Source organism: Artemia franciscana, chromosome 1, assembly GCF_032884065.1.
Source record: "Artemia franciscana chromosome 1, ASM3288406v1, whole genome shotgun sequence".
In the NCBI taxonomy this organism is placed as follows: domain Eukaryota; kingdom Metazoa; phylum Arthropoda; class Branchiopoda; order Anostraca; family Artemiidae; genus Artemia; species Artemia franciscana.
Window position 1 is genome coordinate 14076221 of NC_088863.1, and position 19151 is coordinate 14095371.

General features: G+C 31.9%; 2 protein-coding genes across 8 annotated transcripts in view; both read right to left on the reverse strand.

The window, feature by feature from the left end:
* LOC136026093 (FGGY carbohydrate kinase domain-containing protein-like) overlaps positions 1–19151 on the reverse strand; it is a 461793-nt gene that overhangs the window by 304533 nt on the left and 138109 nt on the right. The window lies entirely within an intron of this gene.
* Positions 1–19151, reverse strand: part of LOC136026012 (uncharacterized) — a 110339-nt gene that overhangs the window by 75168 nt on the left and 16020 nt on the right. For 3 of the 7 annotated variants that reach the window (XM_065702206.1, XM_065702172.1, XM_065702189.1), the window contains exons 5-6: positions 5780–6015; positions 3790–4039 (exon numbers count right to left, since the gene is read on the reverse strand). The exons of 1 other annotated variant lie outside the window; for it this stretch is intronic. In XM_065702206.1, coding sequence (XP_065558278.1) covers positions 6008–6015 — 8 coding nt within the window. In that variant the 3' untranslated portion in view covers positions 3790–4039; positions 5780–6007. Of the gene's footprint in view, positions 1–523; positions 712–3789; positions 4040–5779; positions 6016–19151 lie in introns of all 7 variants that reach the window. 3 more of the 7 variants (XM_065702197.1, XM_065702181.1, XM_065702216.1) reach the window with 2 other exon arrangements.

Genomic DNA, 19151 nt, shown 5'->3' on the forward strand with positions numbered 1-19151 from the left:
GACATTGAACACAATGTCTTGTAATTAAATGAACATATGCATACCTACAAACTTCTCTAAAAAAAAAAGTTAAACCCCAAAAAATGCCAAGAGCTTTTTCATCAATTATTTTTGGAGTCCTGTACTTTCCGCAACGTGCTGACTACTGTAAAGTCCTAATAAATACCTCCATACATCCATCAACCAAATCCGACAAACTAATACGAATAGTGGCATAGTGCTACTAGGCGCTTTCAACGATCACGAAAGGCGCTGGATCAGTCTATCTCTTGATATAAAACAGGTGGTCAGAGTACCTACTAAGGAGAAATTAACTATCGATCTGATTTTCGCATATGTGGGAGAGTTTAACCATCCCCCTGAATCAGGGCCTAGGCTAGGCAAGAGTACTCTTTTTCCAATACTGTGGAGACCTAAGGATACGAAGCCAATAGCTAAGAAAGAAACTATTAAATGTTGACCTTTCACAGTAGAAGGAAAAAAAGGGTTCTCTAGTTGGTGCATAGGCGAAATCTGGGCTCACCTGTATAGACTATCTGATGTCAATCAGACGATAGAACTTTTCAACTCTGAAATGACCAATGCCAACCATATTTTTCTTCCAGAGAAACTTGTAAAACGATCTTCTGCTGAAAACCCATGGGTCACACCCGAGATCAAGAAGCTTATCAGAAAGCGCAACAGATTGCACAAATCAGGAAACCGAGAGCACTGGAAAAAAAATGAGGAATATCGTTGTAACCGAATGTAAGAAAGCAAAAAATGCCTGTGGTGAAAATCTATCCAAAATAATTAACTCAGACTCCCATACGTTTCATAAGACAATTCGTAAATTAACACGCACTCAACCCTCCACGACTTTCCACGTAAGGAATACACGTCACTGCAAATGATCTAAATGAGTGGTTCTCAGAAATTTGCCTATCTAACACAAGAGCTGAAACAAGAGCTCTTTGCATCGATGTAGCTGAAATTCCTGCAATACTGCCTCTAGATGTCTTCAAAGTCCTTAAAAAATTTCAACAAGTAAATCAACCCACAGCAGATCCACCACCAACTCTGTTCAAAGAAAATGTCATTTACTTATCAGAACTCATTGCTTGTATCATTAACCAGTCCCTGATCACAGGAACACTTCCAGAGCCACTGAAGGAGGCAGTCGTTATCCCAGTCTCGAAAGTCATGAACCCCGAAGAACTGGGCGATGTACGACCAATTTCTTTAACTCCATTATTATCCAAATTTTATAAAACTTTCCTATACAAATGGCTACTACAAGGACTCAGCGAAATAATAGACCCCCGACAATACGGCTTCCAACCGGGGTGTAGTACAAGCCACTACCTTGTAAAAATTTTTGAAACAATGGTAACCCACCTTGAAAAAAATAAGGCATTTGTTGAACTTCTACAAGTAGATGTCAGGAAGGCTTTGATACCTCTAGCCATGAGGAAATATTTAAACACATGGAAGGTTTTCACTCTTTCTTAATCAAGATAGTTGAAAGTTTCTAATCTGAACGAAAACAGAACACCAAATATAAAAACGAGCTGTCAAATATAACGACCCAAACATGTGGTATACCTCAGGGAACTAAGCTATTCTCGCTACTTTGCAAAATGATGGCTACATGGCACAAAGATCGCGCAAAGTTCGCAGACTACTTAAAAATGATAGTACTACAGAAGTAGAACGAAATCCTAGACCCACAGGATATGGTAACGAGACTGGAGCGAGACTTTTCAGCCAAAAAACTCACCATAAATAGAACGAAACCAGAAATAATGAGGATTTCATTTTTAAAGCATAGGGTAACAGATTTACCTGAAGTGGGTGTACTAGTAGTTCAGAAAATGAAAATTCTGGGTGTCATTTTTAACGATTGATTGATATGGGACGAATATATATCTATATATATCATATATATATATATATATATATATATATATATATATATATATATATATATATATATATATATATATATATATATATATATATATATATATATATATATATATATATATATATATATATATATATATATATATATATATATATATATATATATATATATATATATATATATATATATATATATATATATATATATATATATATATATATATATATATATATATATATATATATATATATATATATATATATATATATATATATATATATATATATATATATATATATATATATATATATATATATATATATATATATATATATATATATATATATATATATATATATGATTTAGTTTCTCAAATTATCCCTCTACTAAGGTCTTTGGTAAAATTACGCCCCTTTAATCTAAGCAAAGATGCAATAATTACTTATTACAAAACTCACATGAGACCGATTCTAAAATATGCCTTCCCAGTCTGGCACGCTCGTTTCTCCAAAGATGAAACTAACCAACTTGAGGGAATACAAAGGCGTACATTGCGAGTGATTTCGGGGGATACACTGCTACCTTATGCAGAATGTCTTGTTCTATCGGGTTTAACAACGCTTGAAACCGATTATTGCAAAAAAGAAGCACTACACCTGGCACCGTAACAAGCTACAGCCATACAACCCCAGAGCAAAACAGTGATACAGGAAATCATTGTGATAATATTTCACCACTCATTTTAATTCAAAGTTTTATATATTGCGATTATTTATTTTGATATTCCGCAATAAATTATTTATTATTGTGTCGAAGACTCGAGACTTCCAGATCGCAACTTTTTGCTTTAAATATTTCAATAGCCTCCTTCCGTCATCATTCCAAAATATGTTCACAATAAATCAATATCTGCATTCTTATAACACCCAACATTCTTGTGACACCGTCCAAGAAGCACCCTAAACAAAAAGAGCCTCTTTTTTAGTTAGATTTTTTGCACCGAATATTTGGAATCTACTACCATTCGATATCCGGAATTCAAGCGAGCAGCGAAAGGTCATTACAAGAAAATCTTTTAGTGCTCTCTTCATTTAGACCCCTCCCCCGTTTTCTTTTTGGTATTTCTAGTTACCTGTTTATAACTTAAGGTTGTTTTTCTTTCCTTTTTTTTAGTGTTCAGTTAGTCCCGTGTTGATTATTTTTTCCGTTTGTTGTTTGGTGTTTAATTAATATAAATTATATCTCTGTCCTACCCTCAAGAACATAATTATAAGCTGGAAAGGTTTTCAAAGCCAGTCTGGGCACTTGCCATTTAATCATTCTATGCAGAAATTATTGTTAATAACTAATTAACATTCTATATAATTATGGATTATTTGATATCTACTGTAATCCTTATTCTATTAAATTTCTGAAATAATTTAATCTGCTTGTATTGTTTCTCGAGTCAATATGGGTACAACCGATTAAGTTCCCTTTCTTATTGGTTATTCGCTCTTCTATTTAAGCACTATCATTAATAATTAAAATTCTATATAATTATAAATTATTCTAATTCCTTTTCAAATTAACTTGCATAATAGCTTTGTTTATCAACCTAGTTTTTTCTGGATTTAGCCTGGGCACAAGCCATGAAGTTTTCCTTTTTGATTTTTACCTTTTCGTTTAATTATTGTATGCGATTAATATTAATAATTATTAGTCTAAATATTTATCCTTATCAGTGTAATTATTCATTTACATTTATCGAAGAAACAGTTTTTCAGCAACCAGTTCTTTTCAGGAGCTGGCCTGGAGAAAAGGCACATAGTACCCTTTCTTATTAGTCTTTCCAATTTTTATATAATTATTATTAGAAATTAATTAACATTCTATAAAATTACCGTAATTTCGCAGTTGTTCAAATTCCTTTCATATTTAACTGATTACATAGTTTCATGAACTTGTGGTTTTTCCAGAGGCGGTCTCTACGCACATCATTAAGTCCCCTTTCTTCATGATGACTGGAACTGCCGACTTCTGAACAGGTGTAGGTTGGGTATATCCAGATTTCTTTATATTAGCTAATATTATTGAACGCCATCTGGCAGGATCAAAAGAATCAATTCCACTAGGAAGGTCTTCGTCTGTTACCTATAAAATCCAACACAAGGAGGATTAATAATTTAACTTATTAATTATACTTACAAAAAAGCAATGCAAAAAAGTCACAATAATTAGCAACTAAATTAATAATATAAGTCACATGAGAAACTTAGTACTTAAATTCGAAATAATTTCTTAAATAAGTACTTAAAAGTTAAAAATTTACATTTTTGTAACAATTCGTTCATCAAAAGTAAAACTAAGACCATTAAAATTGTCAAGATGCTCCTTTTTTAACAGTATTTAATATAAACTTACAAACCAGAGCTTTTTTTGGAGACGAGGTCGTGAAGGGTGAATAATCCTAGAAGCAACATGTCATGACACGAAAAGAATGTAGTTTTTCAATTTAGGCAACAGCCTATATGAAAAATTCCTTCCTCTTAACAGTTTGGACCTGTGCACAACTGGGCATATAATTATATAACAAACAGCTGGGACAGGGGCGTCTTTTCGTCAAAATCCTAGGGGGGGGGGGCACAGTTGGAGCCAATTTTCCCAAATCAAGCGATAGTGAAAGTAAAAACAAAAAAAATAAGCCGTTTGATACAATAAATGTACTTCGAAATGGTCTAAATGGTCTTCGAAGTTATAAATGTACTATTTAGTACTTGGAGGGGCAGTTACCCCCTGCCACATAGAAAATTACGCCCCTAAGCTCCAACTCTTGAAAAAGGGAAATAAAAGGCCTTTAAATAATTCCACAAGCAACATTGGCCACTCATAGCAAAGAATAAAAATTAAGGAACGGGATTTCAAGATCCCGATCCCAAATTTTTCGAAAAGACAATGGCTTCCTTCCTCATCGCTAGAAGAGCAAGTTGTCAAGAGACATATTCAAGTTAAAAAAAAAAACCTCCAATTGTACATGTGATTAATTGTATATTATGTATTTTAGTTAGTTTGTATGTATATTTTATGTTTATACTTTTTTTTTGGTTTTAGATTCTAGTTTTTTTTCTCTACGCCGAAGACGTCGTGTTTTATACGGGCGAAACATTCGTTGGATTTTTTGTTCTCTTCATTTTCCTGCACTGGCCATAGACCCGTTGCGTCATTTTCGTTTCATTGTTTTATCATAGCTGACCAGTTCGGCTTTAGATCTTTTATTTGCCTAAATAATAATTGAATTTCTAATGATGGAGGAAAAATCTTCTTTTTTTCTAATTGCAAAAGGAATGTTTTTGAATTTATAAATAGTCAATTGATTGGTCATATTGGTCATTGGTCACTTGATTTGCAAAAATTCGTTTCGCCCTCCAAGCCTTCTTAACATTTTTTATAAATCATCTGGTGACATATATTAAAGACCCTCCCCCTTTGAGGTATAAAAGCAGTGGACATAATTATGTAGGAGTAACAAAACTAAATTTGTTTATTGACAAATCCAAGCTTTTAGAGAGAGACATTCTTGTTTAAGACTCGTCACATTCTGTGACGAGTCTCGGATTCTTATTTGCTTCGCATTAAATGGTCAGGATCAGAAAAAATACAGTAATAATAAAGAAACGATGCAAATAGGTCACAACTTTGGGTATGCTCCTATAGGACCTTGATTAATTTTAGAGAACAATTTTCATATAAATGACACATAAAAAATCCAAACGTCCAATGTTTTACTAATTTTCTGCACCGTAAAATAGTATGAAATTGAATTTATTTTGAGAAAGAGAATAAAGTCTTTATTTTCACCGAGCGAAGCGAAGTACAGGTCCCAAAAAGACTAACCTTGGCTGCTACATTTGAAAATTTGCTAAAATTTATTCCAGCAGGGGTTCCACGGTGAATAACGAGCTAATAGGTTTCTTCCTCCTCCTCTGGAATATAGGTTACTCGAACACGCTCTGGCTCGGTCGTCTCAGTAGCTGATTAAGAATCATCCAATGGCCCTATTCTACCACCACGACCCCGTCCCCCACTCTCTCTTCTACACGAAATCTGGAAGTTGTCCAATCATCAATTCACTATAAAAAAAAAGTATAAAAAAGAAATTCAAAGAATGTATAAGGTGTAAAATATTCTTATTAATATTACAGCCACCTTATGGTAACCGTAAATAGCCTAAAAAAATTTTTTTTTTACTTTTTGAAGTCTGTAGTTTCTAAAATATGTATGTTTTTACGATGTTCCTGCATTATTCATGAATTCGCCTGTACCAATGAATTTACCCTATGCACGGTTGGAAATTCCCTCATATAACTTCAATTTCTGGTAGGCTTATTTCAACTGATCCACTTTTCCGGAGCTCTTCTGAAGTATATTATGGCATCCCGGAGGGATCTGTTCTTGGTCCCATTTTATTTTTGATTTATGTTAATGATCTAATTTTAGCTGTAAAAAAAACACCAGGCCTCTGGCATGTTGCAAGCTGTGTCAGCCTAATGTTCAGTCGTATTCCAATACTTCTTCAAATGAAGATTTTCTAGTTGCTTTTGCTGATGATGCCACTCTTGGGACCCTTGGGAAGACGGAATGTGATATCAAGTCTAACCTTGTGGCATTATTTGAGAGAATTATGTCATGGTTTAATGCCAATTACTTGGTCTTGAATGTTGATCACATTTTCTTATTTTTTCTAAAATTGGTGTAGCTTTCCCTCAGCTTACACACCTTCAGATGTCACACGGCTCCTTGTGTAGACCAGAGAATCAGGTGGTCCGGTTTCTTGGTATCCTGCTTGATGAGAACCTTTCATTCAGAAACCATGTAGCCATGATTAGGGTTAAGGAATGTAGCCATGATTAGGGGTTAAAGAATAGCATATATTAAATATGTAACCTATCCAAACCAAAATACCGACTAAATACATAAATAAAATATAGCTACAATCTATTTTCCAACTAAGCCAAAGTTAATTGTGTGCCATAAAGAGAATGCTTGACCAGTTTCTTGTGTCATGTTCACATCATCCGCGATCAATAGTGTTTACTATATAACCGATAAGCACAAATTCTTTTCATATAAATTAGTGCGTAGACAAAAACAGGAACAACTGCGTAGAATAACTGAGATGATTGGGCATAGTTAAAATGACTTTAAAAGATCCTTTCGGTTAAGTTTTTAGGTTGCTTTAAAATGCAGGACTATTAATTTTTGAAAGAAGGAGACTGTATAGTTAAAATGCAAAAATAAATCGAGGCACGGATGAATAACGGCGAAAATAGTTAATAGATAGGAAAATTATATGGATCTTGAGATATTGGGGATAGGAGGCTGGAACTTTGTCCAAATGTGTGATTTCCAAGACAATACTGGCTGTAATAAACAGTCCCAACAATAATGAAAGATAAACTTCTAACCAATGAAGCAAGCGCAGACACCTCAGCAAAGGTCTTTGCAATACCATCTTTGCTACAATAGGTTGGTTTAAAAATACCGTAAGAAACAATACTACAAAAGCTTTTAAAACAGAGAAAACATATGCATAAAATCAAACTAAAAAGTGACCGAACATAAAAACAGAGAATCATAATAGCCGAAGTCTGAAGCTGAAAGTACGAAGAAAAAGAAAAGAAGCCTAAAGCACAAAAGAAAGAAAGAAAAAAAAAACATTAAGAGACTGAAATCATAGATTTAATTGCAAATTTCTATCGAATGTGTTTTTAGTTAGGCGTAATTTTTGTATATTAACATCAGAGGTGTTAATATTTGTCGATAGTATAAATTAAGATTAATAAAATAGTAGAAAATGGCCGGGGGCAGTCATCAAAAAAGCAGTAGCATATTTTGACTTTTACATTCACAATTTATTATCACATTTATAATCAATAGCCTAAGAAATCCCGGAAAACTAACTTCAATGATGATAAAACAATTTTTGTGAAAAATCCACTTAGTTCATTTTTATATTATACTGTTATATTAAAATTGTAGTCTCAGATTTGAAGTCTACAAGCTTAAAAGCCCATAAATGTAAACATTGATAAAAATTAAATATTAATTGTGATACACATACAATGATATTAAATTGAAAACTGATAGCCCCTTGAATAACAATTTTCTTAAGCCAGACTTTGAAAGATGACAATTATAAATCAGGCGAAAGATTCCGCAGGAATTTGCTGACGTAATGAGATTCGGTTGTACAGCCATTCGATTGTACAGCCAGCAACTATGGCTGGGGAATTTCCGCTTATTGCGTAGTAATTGGAAAATTTGTCAAAAGTAGGCGGTGCCACGGGAGCTTGTAATGAAATTCATTTGTAATTTGTATCAGTTATTAAATAACTTTAGAGCTGTATACACGTAAAAACTTGTACGCATTTATCCTTTTAGAAAGCATAGGAAGAGTACTTTATAGAAAAGGATCAGAATATGGGAAATATTACATTTGAAGAATTTATGCTGGAAATGCAAAATGAAATATTCAATCAAAGAGCCTTCAAAATTTATAATGGTGACCACACATTTAGAAGCCACAACGAAGAAGGACGAGAAAAACAGATGTTTAGATTGAGAATGAAAAGTGAACTTTTTGCAGAGACAGTGTATATAAATATATATATATCTATATATATATATATATATATATATATATATATATATATATATATATATATATATATATATATATATATATATATATATATATATATATATATATATATATATATATATATATATATATAAATATATATATATCTATATATATAAGAATAAGTTGTTTATGTGTTATGTCTGTCTGTCTGTCTGTCGAGTGACGTCATGTCATCATGTCGTCATGTTGTCATGAAGTTAGTTGTCGTCATGCTTGTTATGACGATGACGTCATTAAAAGTATTTACGAAAATCGTTCTTAGACAAATTCTTAATTGTAAGAAGATTGTAGACGGAAAAATGTTTAATTGTAAAATGACTGAAGAGCCTACAATGGCAACAGACACACACATATATATATATATATATATATATATATATATATATATATATATATATATATATATATATATATATATACTAGCTGTTGGGGTGGCGCTTCGCGCCACCCCAACACCTAGTTGGTGGGGCGCTTCAGGCCCCCCCAAGCCCCCCGAACGCGTAAGTCGTTACGCGCCATATTAGGTACGCGCCATTGTAGCTGTGTCCCTGTGTCCCACCTGTGAATAGAGATAGATATAAATATATATTTTTAACTACGTAAAACATGCGAACATACAACATTCTTCGCTGTCCCATTGTCTGTGCATATAAATAGCATTTATATTCCCTGTGTCCCGGTCGTCATTTGTGTCCTGGTGTCCCAGTTTGTATTTTCTCTTTGAGTGTCCCGGTCGTCATTTATATTCCCGGTCGTGATTTGTGTCCGGGTGTCCCAGTCTGTAATTTTTCTTTGAGGTTCCTGGTCTTCATTTATATTCCCTCTGTGTCGGTCGTCATTTGTGTCCCGGTCTGTAATTTATCTTTGAGTGTTTTTCTTTTTATTTTTTTAGTTTTTTACATTTTTTCAGTTTTTTTTCTTCTTTATTTTTCAGCGTCACTATGAAGTACATATCGCCGAACCTTTATTTTTTAACTTAATTCTGGTAGGCATTGATGACCTTATCCAAGTCAAAATCCAAACCCAATCATCATTGCTATCATTTTCAGTTTTGATATGTTTTGACTCTCGCTTTCCAGGTGGATTTTCATCTAACTGCGCGGTTTTGCGTTCTTTAGCCGCAAGCCTGTTTTCTTGGTGTTTTTGTGATTCCTCGGCACGCTTTCTTTTCTTACTTTCTCTATGATTCCTCGGCACGCTTTCTTTTCTTACTTTCTCTATCAGCAGCAAGTTTTTTGGCATAGACTCTTTGAGCAGCTTCCTTGGCTGTTGCCATTGTAGGTTCTTCAGTCATTTTACAATTAAACATTTTTTCGTGAACGCATGTCTTAAATACCATTAATGACGCCACCGTCATAGCAAAAATGACGACAACTAACTTCATGACGTCAGTTGACACAGAAACATGACGTCACCTGACAGACAGACAGACAACTTATTTTTATATATATAGATATATATATATATATATATATATATATATATATATATATATATATATATATATATATATATATATATATATATATATATATATATATATATATATATATAGAGATAAATACCTTGTGTTCCGGTCTGTATATACATTCGTTTTTAAATTGGTTGGTATATGATGAAATAAATTTTGCGTTTTTTTTTTTCCTTTTTTCTTTTTAGTTTTTTTGGTTTTTACATTTTTTTAGTTTTTTTTCTGTTTTCTTTTTTCAGTTTTTTTTTGTAGTTTTTACCTTTTTAGTTTTTTAGTTTTGTTTTTCTCCTTTATTTTTCAGTTTTTTTCCTTTTTTTCTTTTTTTCTCTTTTTTAGTTTTTTTTTTTTTTTTTTTATTAGTTTTTAGTTTTTTTCTTTTTAGTTTTTTTTTTGTAGTTTTTACCTTGTTTTAGTTTTTTTTTAGTTTTTTTAGTTTTTTTTTCTTTTTATTATAACGCGTTACCAACTCAGCTACTCGGGTTTGAATACATTCGTTTTTGAATTGGTTGATGAAATAAATTTTTTGTTTTTAGTTTTTCTTTCTTTTTTTTAGTTTTTTTTTTTGTAGTTTTTACCTTTTTAGTTTTTTTTCTTCCTTTGTATTCAGGTTTGAACCTCTCAGATCTACAACCTGAAACATAACGCTCTACCAATATTAGTTACGCGCCATTGTAGTTGTGTCCCTGTGTCTTTTAGTTTTATTATTGGTTTTTACCACCGCGTTACCAACTCAGCTACATCAGCTTGTATACTTTTGTTTTCGAATTGGTATATGATGAAATAATTCAGACGTCATATCGACCATTCCCTGAGTCGCCATCGTCATTTATATATCCCCCTGTGCACCCCGGCGTCCCCTTTGTAGTTATGTCCCTGTGTCCCGGTCGTCATTTATATTCCCTGTGTCCCAGTCGTCATTTGTGTCCCGGTGTTCCAGTCTGTGATTTCTCTTTGAGTGTCCCGGGCGTCATTTATATTCCTTGTGTCCCGGTGTCCCGGTCGTCATTTATATCCCCCTGTGCCCCCCGGCGTCCCCATTGTAGTTGTGTCCCTGTGTCCCGGTCGTCATTTATATTCCCTGTGTCCCGGTCGTCATTTGTATCCCGGTGTCCCGGTCTGTATATACATTCGTTTTTTAGTTTTGTTTTTCTCCTTTATTTTTTTCCTTTTTTCTTTTTTTTCTTTTTTAGTTTATTTAGATTTTTAGATTTTTTAGTTTTTTTATTAGTTTTTAGTTTTTTTGTAGTTTTTACCATTTTTTTAGTTTTTTTAGTTTTTTTTTTTTTTACTTATGTCCTGGTCGTCATTTATACTCCCTGTGTCCCGGTCGTCATTTGTGTCTCGGTGCTTTGTTGATTGCTAATTTATATTATATTTATATTTATATTTTTTATATTTATTAATATTTTTTTAGTTTTCTTTTTCTCTTATTTCTAGTTTTTAGTTTTTTACCTTTTTTTAGTTTTTTTTTAGTTTTTTAGCTTTTTTAGTTTTTTTTCTTTTTAGTTTTTTTTGTAGTTTTTACCTTTTTTAGTTTTTTTTCTTCTTTTGTATTAGTGTGAAATAATTCAGACGTCATATGCGGACAAACACGACGTCACTCGACAGACAGACAGACAGACATAACCCACAAACAACTTATTTTTATATATATTTATTCATATTTTTTTAGTTTTCTTTTTCTCTTTTATTTTTCAGTTTTTTCCTTTTTTTAGTTTTTTTCTTTTTTAGTTTTTAGTTTTTTTTAGTTTTTTACCTTTTTTAGTTTTTTTTAGTTTTTTTAGTTTTTTAGCTTTTTTAGTTTTTTTATTAGTTTTATTTTTTTTGTAGTTTTTGCCTTTTTTTATTTTTTTCAGTTTTTTTTTAGTTATTAGATTTTTACCTTTTTTTAGTTTTTTTTAGTTTTTTAGCTTTTTTAGTTTTTTTTCTTTTTAGTTTGTTTTGTAGTTTTTACCTTTTTTAGTTTTTTTCTTCTTTTGTATTAGTGTGAAATAATTCAGACGTCATATGCGGACAAATGTTCAAGAGTCGGTAAACCTGACAATCTATTTATATGCACAGACAATGGGACAGCAAAGAATGTTGTATATTCGCAAGTTCGCAAGTATATATATCTTCTATATATATAAAAATAAGTTGTCTGTCTGTGGATGTGTGGATGGATGTGTGGATGGATGTGTCAGGTGACGTCACCTGAAAAAACTGGATTAGGTGACGTCAAAACTGAAAAAACTAAAAAAAGGCAAAAACTACAAAAAAAACTAAAAACTAATAAAAAAAATAAAAAAGCTAAAAAACTAAAAAAACTATAAAGGTAAAAACCAATAAAAAACTAAAAAAAAAACTGAAAAAACTAAAAAAAGGCAAAAACTACAAAAAAAAAACTAAAAACTAATAAAAAAAGTAAAAAAGCTAAAAAACTAAAAAAACTAAAAAAACTAAAAAAAGGTAAAAAACTAAAAAAAATAAAAAATAAAAAAAAACTAAAAAAAAGGAAAAAACTGAAAAATAAGCTAAAATAAAGGTAAAAACCAATAAAAAACTAAAAAAAAAAAGGAAAAAACTAATAAATGACGACACTCAAAGAGAAAGCGACCAGGACAAAAAACTAAAAAAAAAGGCAAAAACTACAAAAAAACTAAAAACTAATAAAAAAAATAAAAAAGCTAAAAAACTAAAAAACTAAAAAAAGGTAAAAAACTAAAAAAACTAAAAACTAAAAAAAAACTAAAAAAGGTAAAAACTAAAAGAACTAAAAAAGAAAAAAATAAATGACGACACTCAAAGAGAAAGCGACCAGGACAAAAGGAATGTTCGATTAGCAATCAACAAAGCACCGGGACACAGGGAGTATAAATGACGACCAGGACACAAGTAAAAAAAAAAATTAACAAAACTAAAAAGAAGGTAAAAACTACAAAAAAACTAAAAAGAAAAAAAAACTAAAAACTAATAAAAAAACTAAAAAATCTAAAAATCTAAATAAACTAAAAAAGAAAAAAAAAGGAAAAAAATAAAGGAGAAAAACAAAACTAAAAAACGAATGTATATACAGACCGGTACACCGGGATACAAATGACGACCGGGACACAGGGAATATAAATAACGACCGGGACACAGGGACACAACTACAACGGGGACACCGGGGGAAACAGGGGGATATAAATGACGACCGGGACAAAAAAACTAAAAAGAAATAAAAACTAAAAACTAATAAAAAAAACTAAAAAATCTAAAAATCTAAATAAGCTAAAAAAGAAAAAAAAAGGAAAAAAATAAAGGAGAAAAACAAAACTAAAAAACGAATGTATATACAGACCGGGACACCGGGATACAAATGATGACCGGGACCCGGGACACAGGGAATATAAATGACGACCGGGACACAGGGACACAACTACAACGGGGACACCGGGGGAAACAGGGGGATAACCTGACAATCTATTTATATGCAAAGACAATGGGACAGCAAAGAATGTTGTATATTCGCAAGTTTTACGTAGTTAAAACCATATATATATATATATCTATATTCACAGGTGGGACATAGGGACACAACTACAATGGCGCGTAACTATTATGGCGCGTAACGACTTACGCGCGCGGGGGGGGCTTGGGGGGGGCGCGAAGCGCCCCCACCAACTAGGTGTTGGGGTGGCGCGAAGCGCCACCCCAACAGCTAGTATATATCTATATATATAAAAATAAGTTGTCTGTGGATGGATGGATGGATGGATGTGTGGATGGATGTGTCAGGTGACGTCACCTGAAAAAACTGGATTAGGTGACGTCAAAACTGAAAAAACTAAAAAAAGGCAAAAACTACAAAAAAAACTAAAAACTAATAAAAAAAATAAAAAAGCTAAAAAACTAAAAAAACTATAAAGGTAAAAACCAATAAAAAACTAAAAAAAAAACTGAAAAAACTAAAAAACGGCAAAAACTACAAAAAAAAACTAAAAACTAATAAAAAAAGTAAAAAAGCTAAAAAACTAAAAAAACTAAAAAAACTAAAAAAAGGTAAAAAACTAAAAAAAATAAAAAATAAAAAAAAACTAAAAAAAAGGAAAAAACTGAAAAATAAGCTAAAATAAAGGTAAAAACCAATAAAAAACTAAAAAAAAAAGGAAAAAACTAATAAATGACGACACTCAAAGAGAAAGCGACCAGGACAAAAAACTAAAAAAAAAGGCAAAAACTACAAAAAAACTAAAAACTAATAAAAAAAATAAAAAAGCTAAAAAACTAAAAAAACTAAAAAAAGGTAAAAAACTAAAAAAACTAAAAACTAAAAAAAAACTAAAAAAGGTAAAAACTAAAAGAACTAAAAAAGAAAAAAATAAATGACGACACTCAAAGAGAAAGCGACCAGGACAAAAGGAATGTTCGATTAGCAATCAACAAAGCACCGGGACACAGGGAGTATAAATGACGACCAGGACACAAGTAAAAAAAAAAATTAACAAAACTAAAAAGAAGGTAAAAACTACAAAAAAACTAAAAAGAAAAAAAAAACTAAAAACTAATAAAAAAACTAAAAAATCTAAAAATCTAAATAAACTAAAAAAGAAAAAAAAAGGAAAAAAATAAAGGAGAAAAACAAAACTAAAAAACGAATGTATATACAGACCGGGACACCGGGATACAAATGATGACCGGGATCCGGGACACAGGGAATATAAATGACGACCGGGACACAGGGACACAACTACAACGGGGACACCGGGGGAAACAGGGGGATAACCTGACAATCTATTTATATGCAAAGACAATGGGACAGCAAAGAATGTTGTATATTCGCAAGTTTTACGTAGTTAAAACCATATATATATATATATCTATATTCACAGGTGGGACATAGGGACACAACTACAATGGCGCGTAACTATTATGGCGCGTAACGACTTACGCGCGCGGGGGGGCTTGGGGGGGGCGCGAAGCGCCCCCACCAACTAGGTGTTGGGGTGGCGCGAAGCGCCACCCCAACAGCTAGTATATATATATATATATATATATATATATATATATATATATATCTATATATATAAAAATAAGTTGTCTGTGGATGGATGGATGGATGGATGTGTGGATGGATGTGTCAGGTGACGTCACCTGAAAAAACTGGATTAGGTGACGTCAAAACTGAAAAAACTAAAAAAAGGCAAAAACTACAAAAAAAAACTAAAAACTAATAAAAAAAATAAAAAAGCTAAAAAACTAAAAAAACTATAAAGGTAAAAACCAATAAAAAACTAAAAAAAAAACTGAAAAAACTAAAAAAAGGCAAAAACTACAAAAAAAAACTAAAAACTAATAAAAAAAGTAAAAAAGCTAAAAAACTAAAAAAACTAAAAAAACTAAAAAAAGGTAAAAAACTAAAAAAAATAAAAAATAAAAAAAAACTAAAAAAAAGGAAAAAACTGAAAAATAAGCTAAAATAAAGGTAAAAACCAATAAAAAACTAAAAAAAAAAAGGAAAAAACTAATAAATGACGACACTCAAAGAGAAAGCGACCAGGACAAAAAACTAAAAAAAAAGGCAAAAACTACAAAAAAACTAAAAACTAATAAAAAAAATAAAAAAGCTAAAAAACTAAAAAAACTAAAAAAAGGTAAAAAACTAAAAAAACTAAAAACTAAAAAAAAACTAAAAAAGGTAAAAACTAAAAGAACTAAAAAAGAAAAAAATAAATGACGACACTCAAAGAGAAAGCGACCAGGACAAAAGGAATGTTCGATTAGCAATCAACAAAGCACCGGGACACAGGGAGTATAAATGACGACCAGGACACAAGTAAAAAAAAAAATTAACAAAACTAAAAAGAAGGTAAAAACTACAAAAAAACTAAAAAGAAAAAAAAACTAAAAACTAATAAAAAAACTAAAAAATCTAAAAATCTAAATAAACTAAAAAAGAAAAAAAAAGGAAAAAAATAAAGGAGAAAAACAAAACTAAAAAACGAATGTATATACAGACCGGTACACCGGGATACAAATGACGACCGGGACACAGGGAATATAAATAACGACCGGGACACAGGGACACAACTACAACGGGGACACCGGGGGAAACAGGGGGATATAAATGACGACCGGGACAAAAAAACTAAAAAGAAATAAAAACTAAAAACTAATAAAAAAAACTAAAAAATCTAAAAATCTAAATAAGCTAAAAAAGAAAAAAAAAGGAAAAAAATAAAGGAGAAAAACAAAACTAAAAAACGAATGTATATACAGACCGGGACACCGGGATACAAATGATGACCGGGACCCGGGACACAGAGAATATAAATGACGACCGGGACACAGGGACACAACTACAACGGGGACACCGGGGGAAACAGGGGGATAACCTGACAATCTATTTATATGCAAAGACAATGGGACAGCAAAGAATGTTGTATATTCGCAAGTTTTACGTAGTTAAAACCATATATATATATATATATCTATATTCACAGGTGGGACATAGGGACACAACTACAATGGCGCGTAACTATTATGGCGCGTAACGACTTACGCGCGCGGGGGGGCTTGGGGGGGGCGCGAAGCGCCCCCACCAACTAGGTGTTGGGGTGGCGCGAAGCGCCACCCCAACAGCTAGTATATATATATATATATATATACTAGCTGTTGGGGTGGCGCTTCGCGCCAGCCCAACACCTAGTTGGTGGGGGCGCTTCGCGCCCCACCCCCCCAAGCCCCCCCGCGCGCGTAAGTCGTTACGCGCCATAATAGTTACGCGCCATTGTAGTTGTGTCCCTATGTCCCACCTGTGAATATATATATATATATATATATATATATATATATATATATATATATATATATATATATATATATATATATATATATATATATATATATATATATATATATATATATATATATATATATATATATATATATATATATATGGTTTTAACTACGTAAAACTTGCGAATATACAACATTCTTTGCTGTCCCATGGTCTTTGCATATAAATAGATTGTCAGGTTTACCGACTCTTGAACATGCAACATATAATGGTCCATGTGAAAACAATCTGTATTCAGATCTATACCTCATGATTCTAATGATTGCCCTTGAGCTTTGTTGATGGTGATTGCTAATCGACCATTCCCTGTCCCGGTGTCCCGGTCGTCATTTATATCCCCCTGTTTCCCCCGGTGTCCCCGTTGTAGTTGTGTCCCTGTGTCCCGGTCGTCATTTATATTCCCTGTGTCCCGGTCGTCATTTGTATCCCGGTGTCCCGGTCTGTATATACATTCGTTTTTTAGTTTTGTTTTTCTCCTTTATTTTTTTCCTTTTTTTTTTCTTTTTTAGTTTATTTAGATTTTTTAGTTTTTTTATTAGTTTTTAGTTTTTTTTTCTTTTTAGTTTTTTTGTCCCGGTCGTCATTTATATCCCCCTGTTTCCCCCGGTGTCCCCATTGTAGTTGTGTCCCTGTGTCCCGGTCGTCATTTATATTCCCTGTGTCCCGGTCGTCATTTGTATCCCGGTGTCCCGGTCTGTATATACATTCGTTTTTTAGTTTTGTTTTTCTCCTTTATTTTTTCCTTTTTTTTTTCTTTTTTAGTTTATTTAGATTTTTAGATTTTTTAGTTTTTTTATTAGTTTTTAGTTTGTTTTTTTTCTTTTTAGTTTTTTTGTAGTTTTTACCTTCTTTTTAGTTTTGTTAGTTTTTTTTTTTACTTATGTCCTGGTCGTCATTTATACTCCCTGTGTCCCGGTGCTTTGTTGATTGCTAATCGAACATTCCTTTTGTCCTGGTCGCTTTCTCTTTGAGTGTCGTCATTTATTTTTTTCTTTTTTAGTTCTTTTAGTTTTTACCTTTTTTAGTTTTTTTTTAGTTTTTTAGATGAAAATTTTTTTTAGTTTTTTCCTTTTTTTCTTTTTAGTTTTTTATTGGTTTTTACCTTTATTTTAGCTTATTTTTCAGTTTTTTCCTTTTTTTAGTTTTTTTTTATTTTTTATTTTTTTTAGTTTTTTACCTTTTTTTAGTTTTTTTAGTTTTTTAGCTTTTTTACTTTTTTTATTAGTTCTTAGTTTTTTTTGTAGTTTTTGCCTTTTTTTAGTTTTTTCATTTTTTTTTTTTAGTTTTTTATTGGTTTTTACCTTTATTTTAGCTTATTTTTCAGTTTTTTCATTTTTTTTAGTTTTTTTTAGTTTTTAGTTTTTTTAGTTTTTTACCTTTTTTTAGTTTTTTTAGTTTTTTTAGTTTTTTTAGTTTTTTAGCTTTTTTATTTTTTTTATTAGTTTTTAGTTTTTGTTTTTTTTGTAGTTTTTGCCTTTTTTTATTTTTTTTAGTTTTTTAGCTTTTTTATTAGTTTTTTTTGTAGTTTTTGCCTTTTTTAGTTTTTTTAGTTTTTTAGCTTTTTTATTTTTTTTTATTAGTTTTTAGTTTTTTTTGTAGTTTTTGCCTTTTTTTAGTTTTTTCAGTTTTGACGTCACCTGATCCAGTTTTTTCAGGTGACGTCACCTGATCCATCCACAGACAGACAGACAACTTATTTTTATATATATAGATATACTAGCTGTTGGGGTGGCGCTTCGCGCCACCCCAACACCTAGTTGGTGGGGGCGCTTCGCGCACCCCCCAAGCCCCCCCGCGCGCGTAAGTCGTTACGCGCCATAATAGTTACGCGCCATTGTAGTTGTGTCCCTATGTCCCACCTGTGAATATAGATAGATATATATATATGGTTTTAACTACGTAAAACTTGCGAATATACAACATTCTTTGCTGTCCCATTGTCTTTGCATATAAATAGATTGTCAGGTTTACCGACTCTTGAACATGCAACATATAATGGTCCATGGGAAAACAATCTGTATTCAGATCTATACCTCATGATTCTAATGATTGCCCTTGAGCTTTGTTGATGGTGATTGCTAATCGACCATTCCCTGTCCCGGTGTCCCGGTCGTCATTTACATCCCCCTGTTTCCCCCGGTGTCCCCGTTGTAGTTGTGTCCCTGTGTCCCGGTCGTCATTTATATTCCCTGTGTCCCGGGTCCCGGTCGTCATTTGTATCCCGGTGTCCCGGTCTGTATATACATTCGTTTTTTAGTTTTGTTTTTCTCCTTTA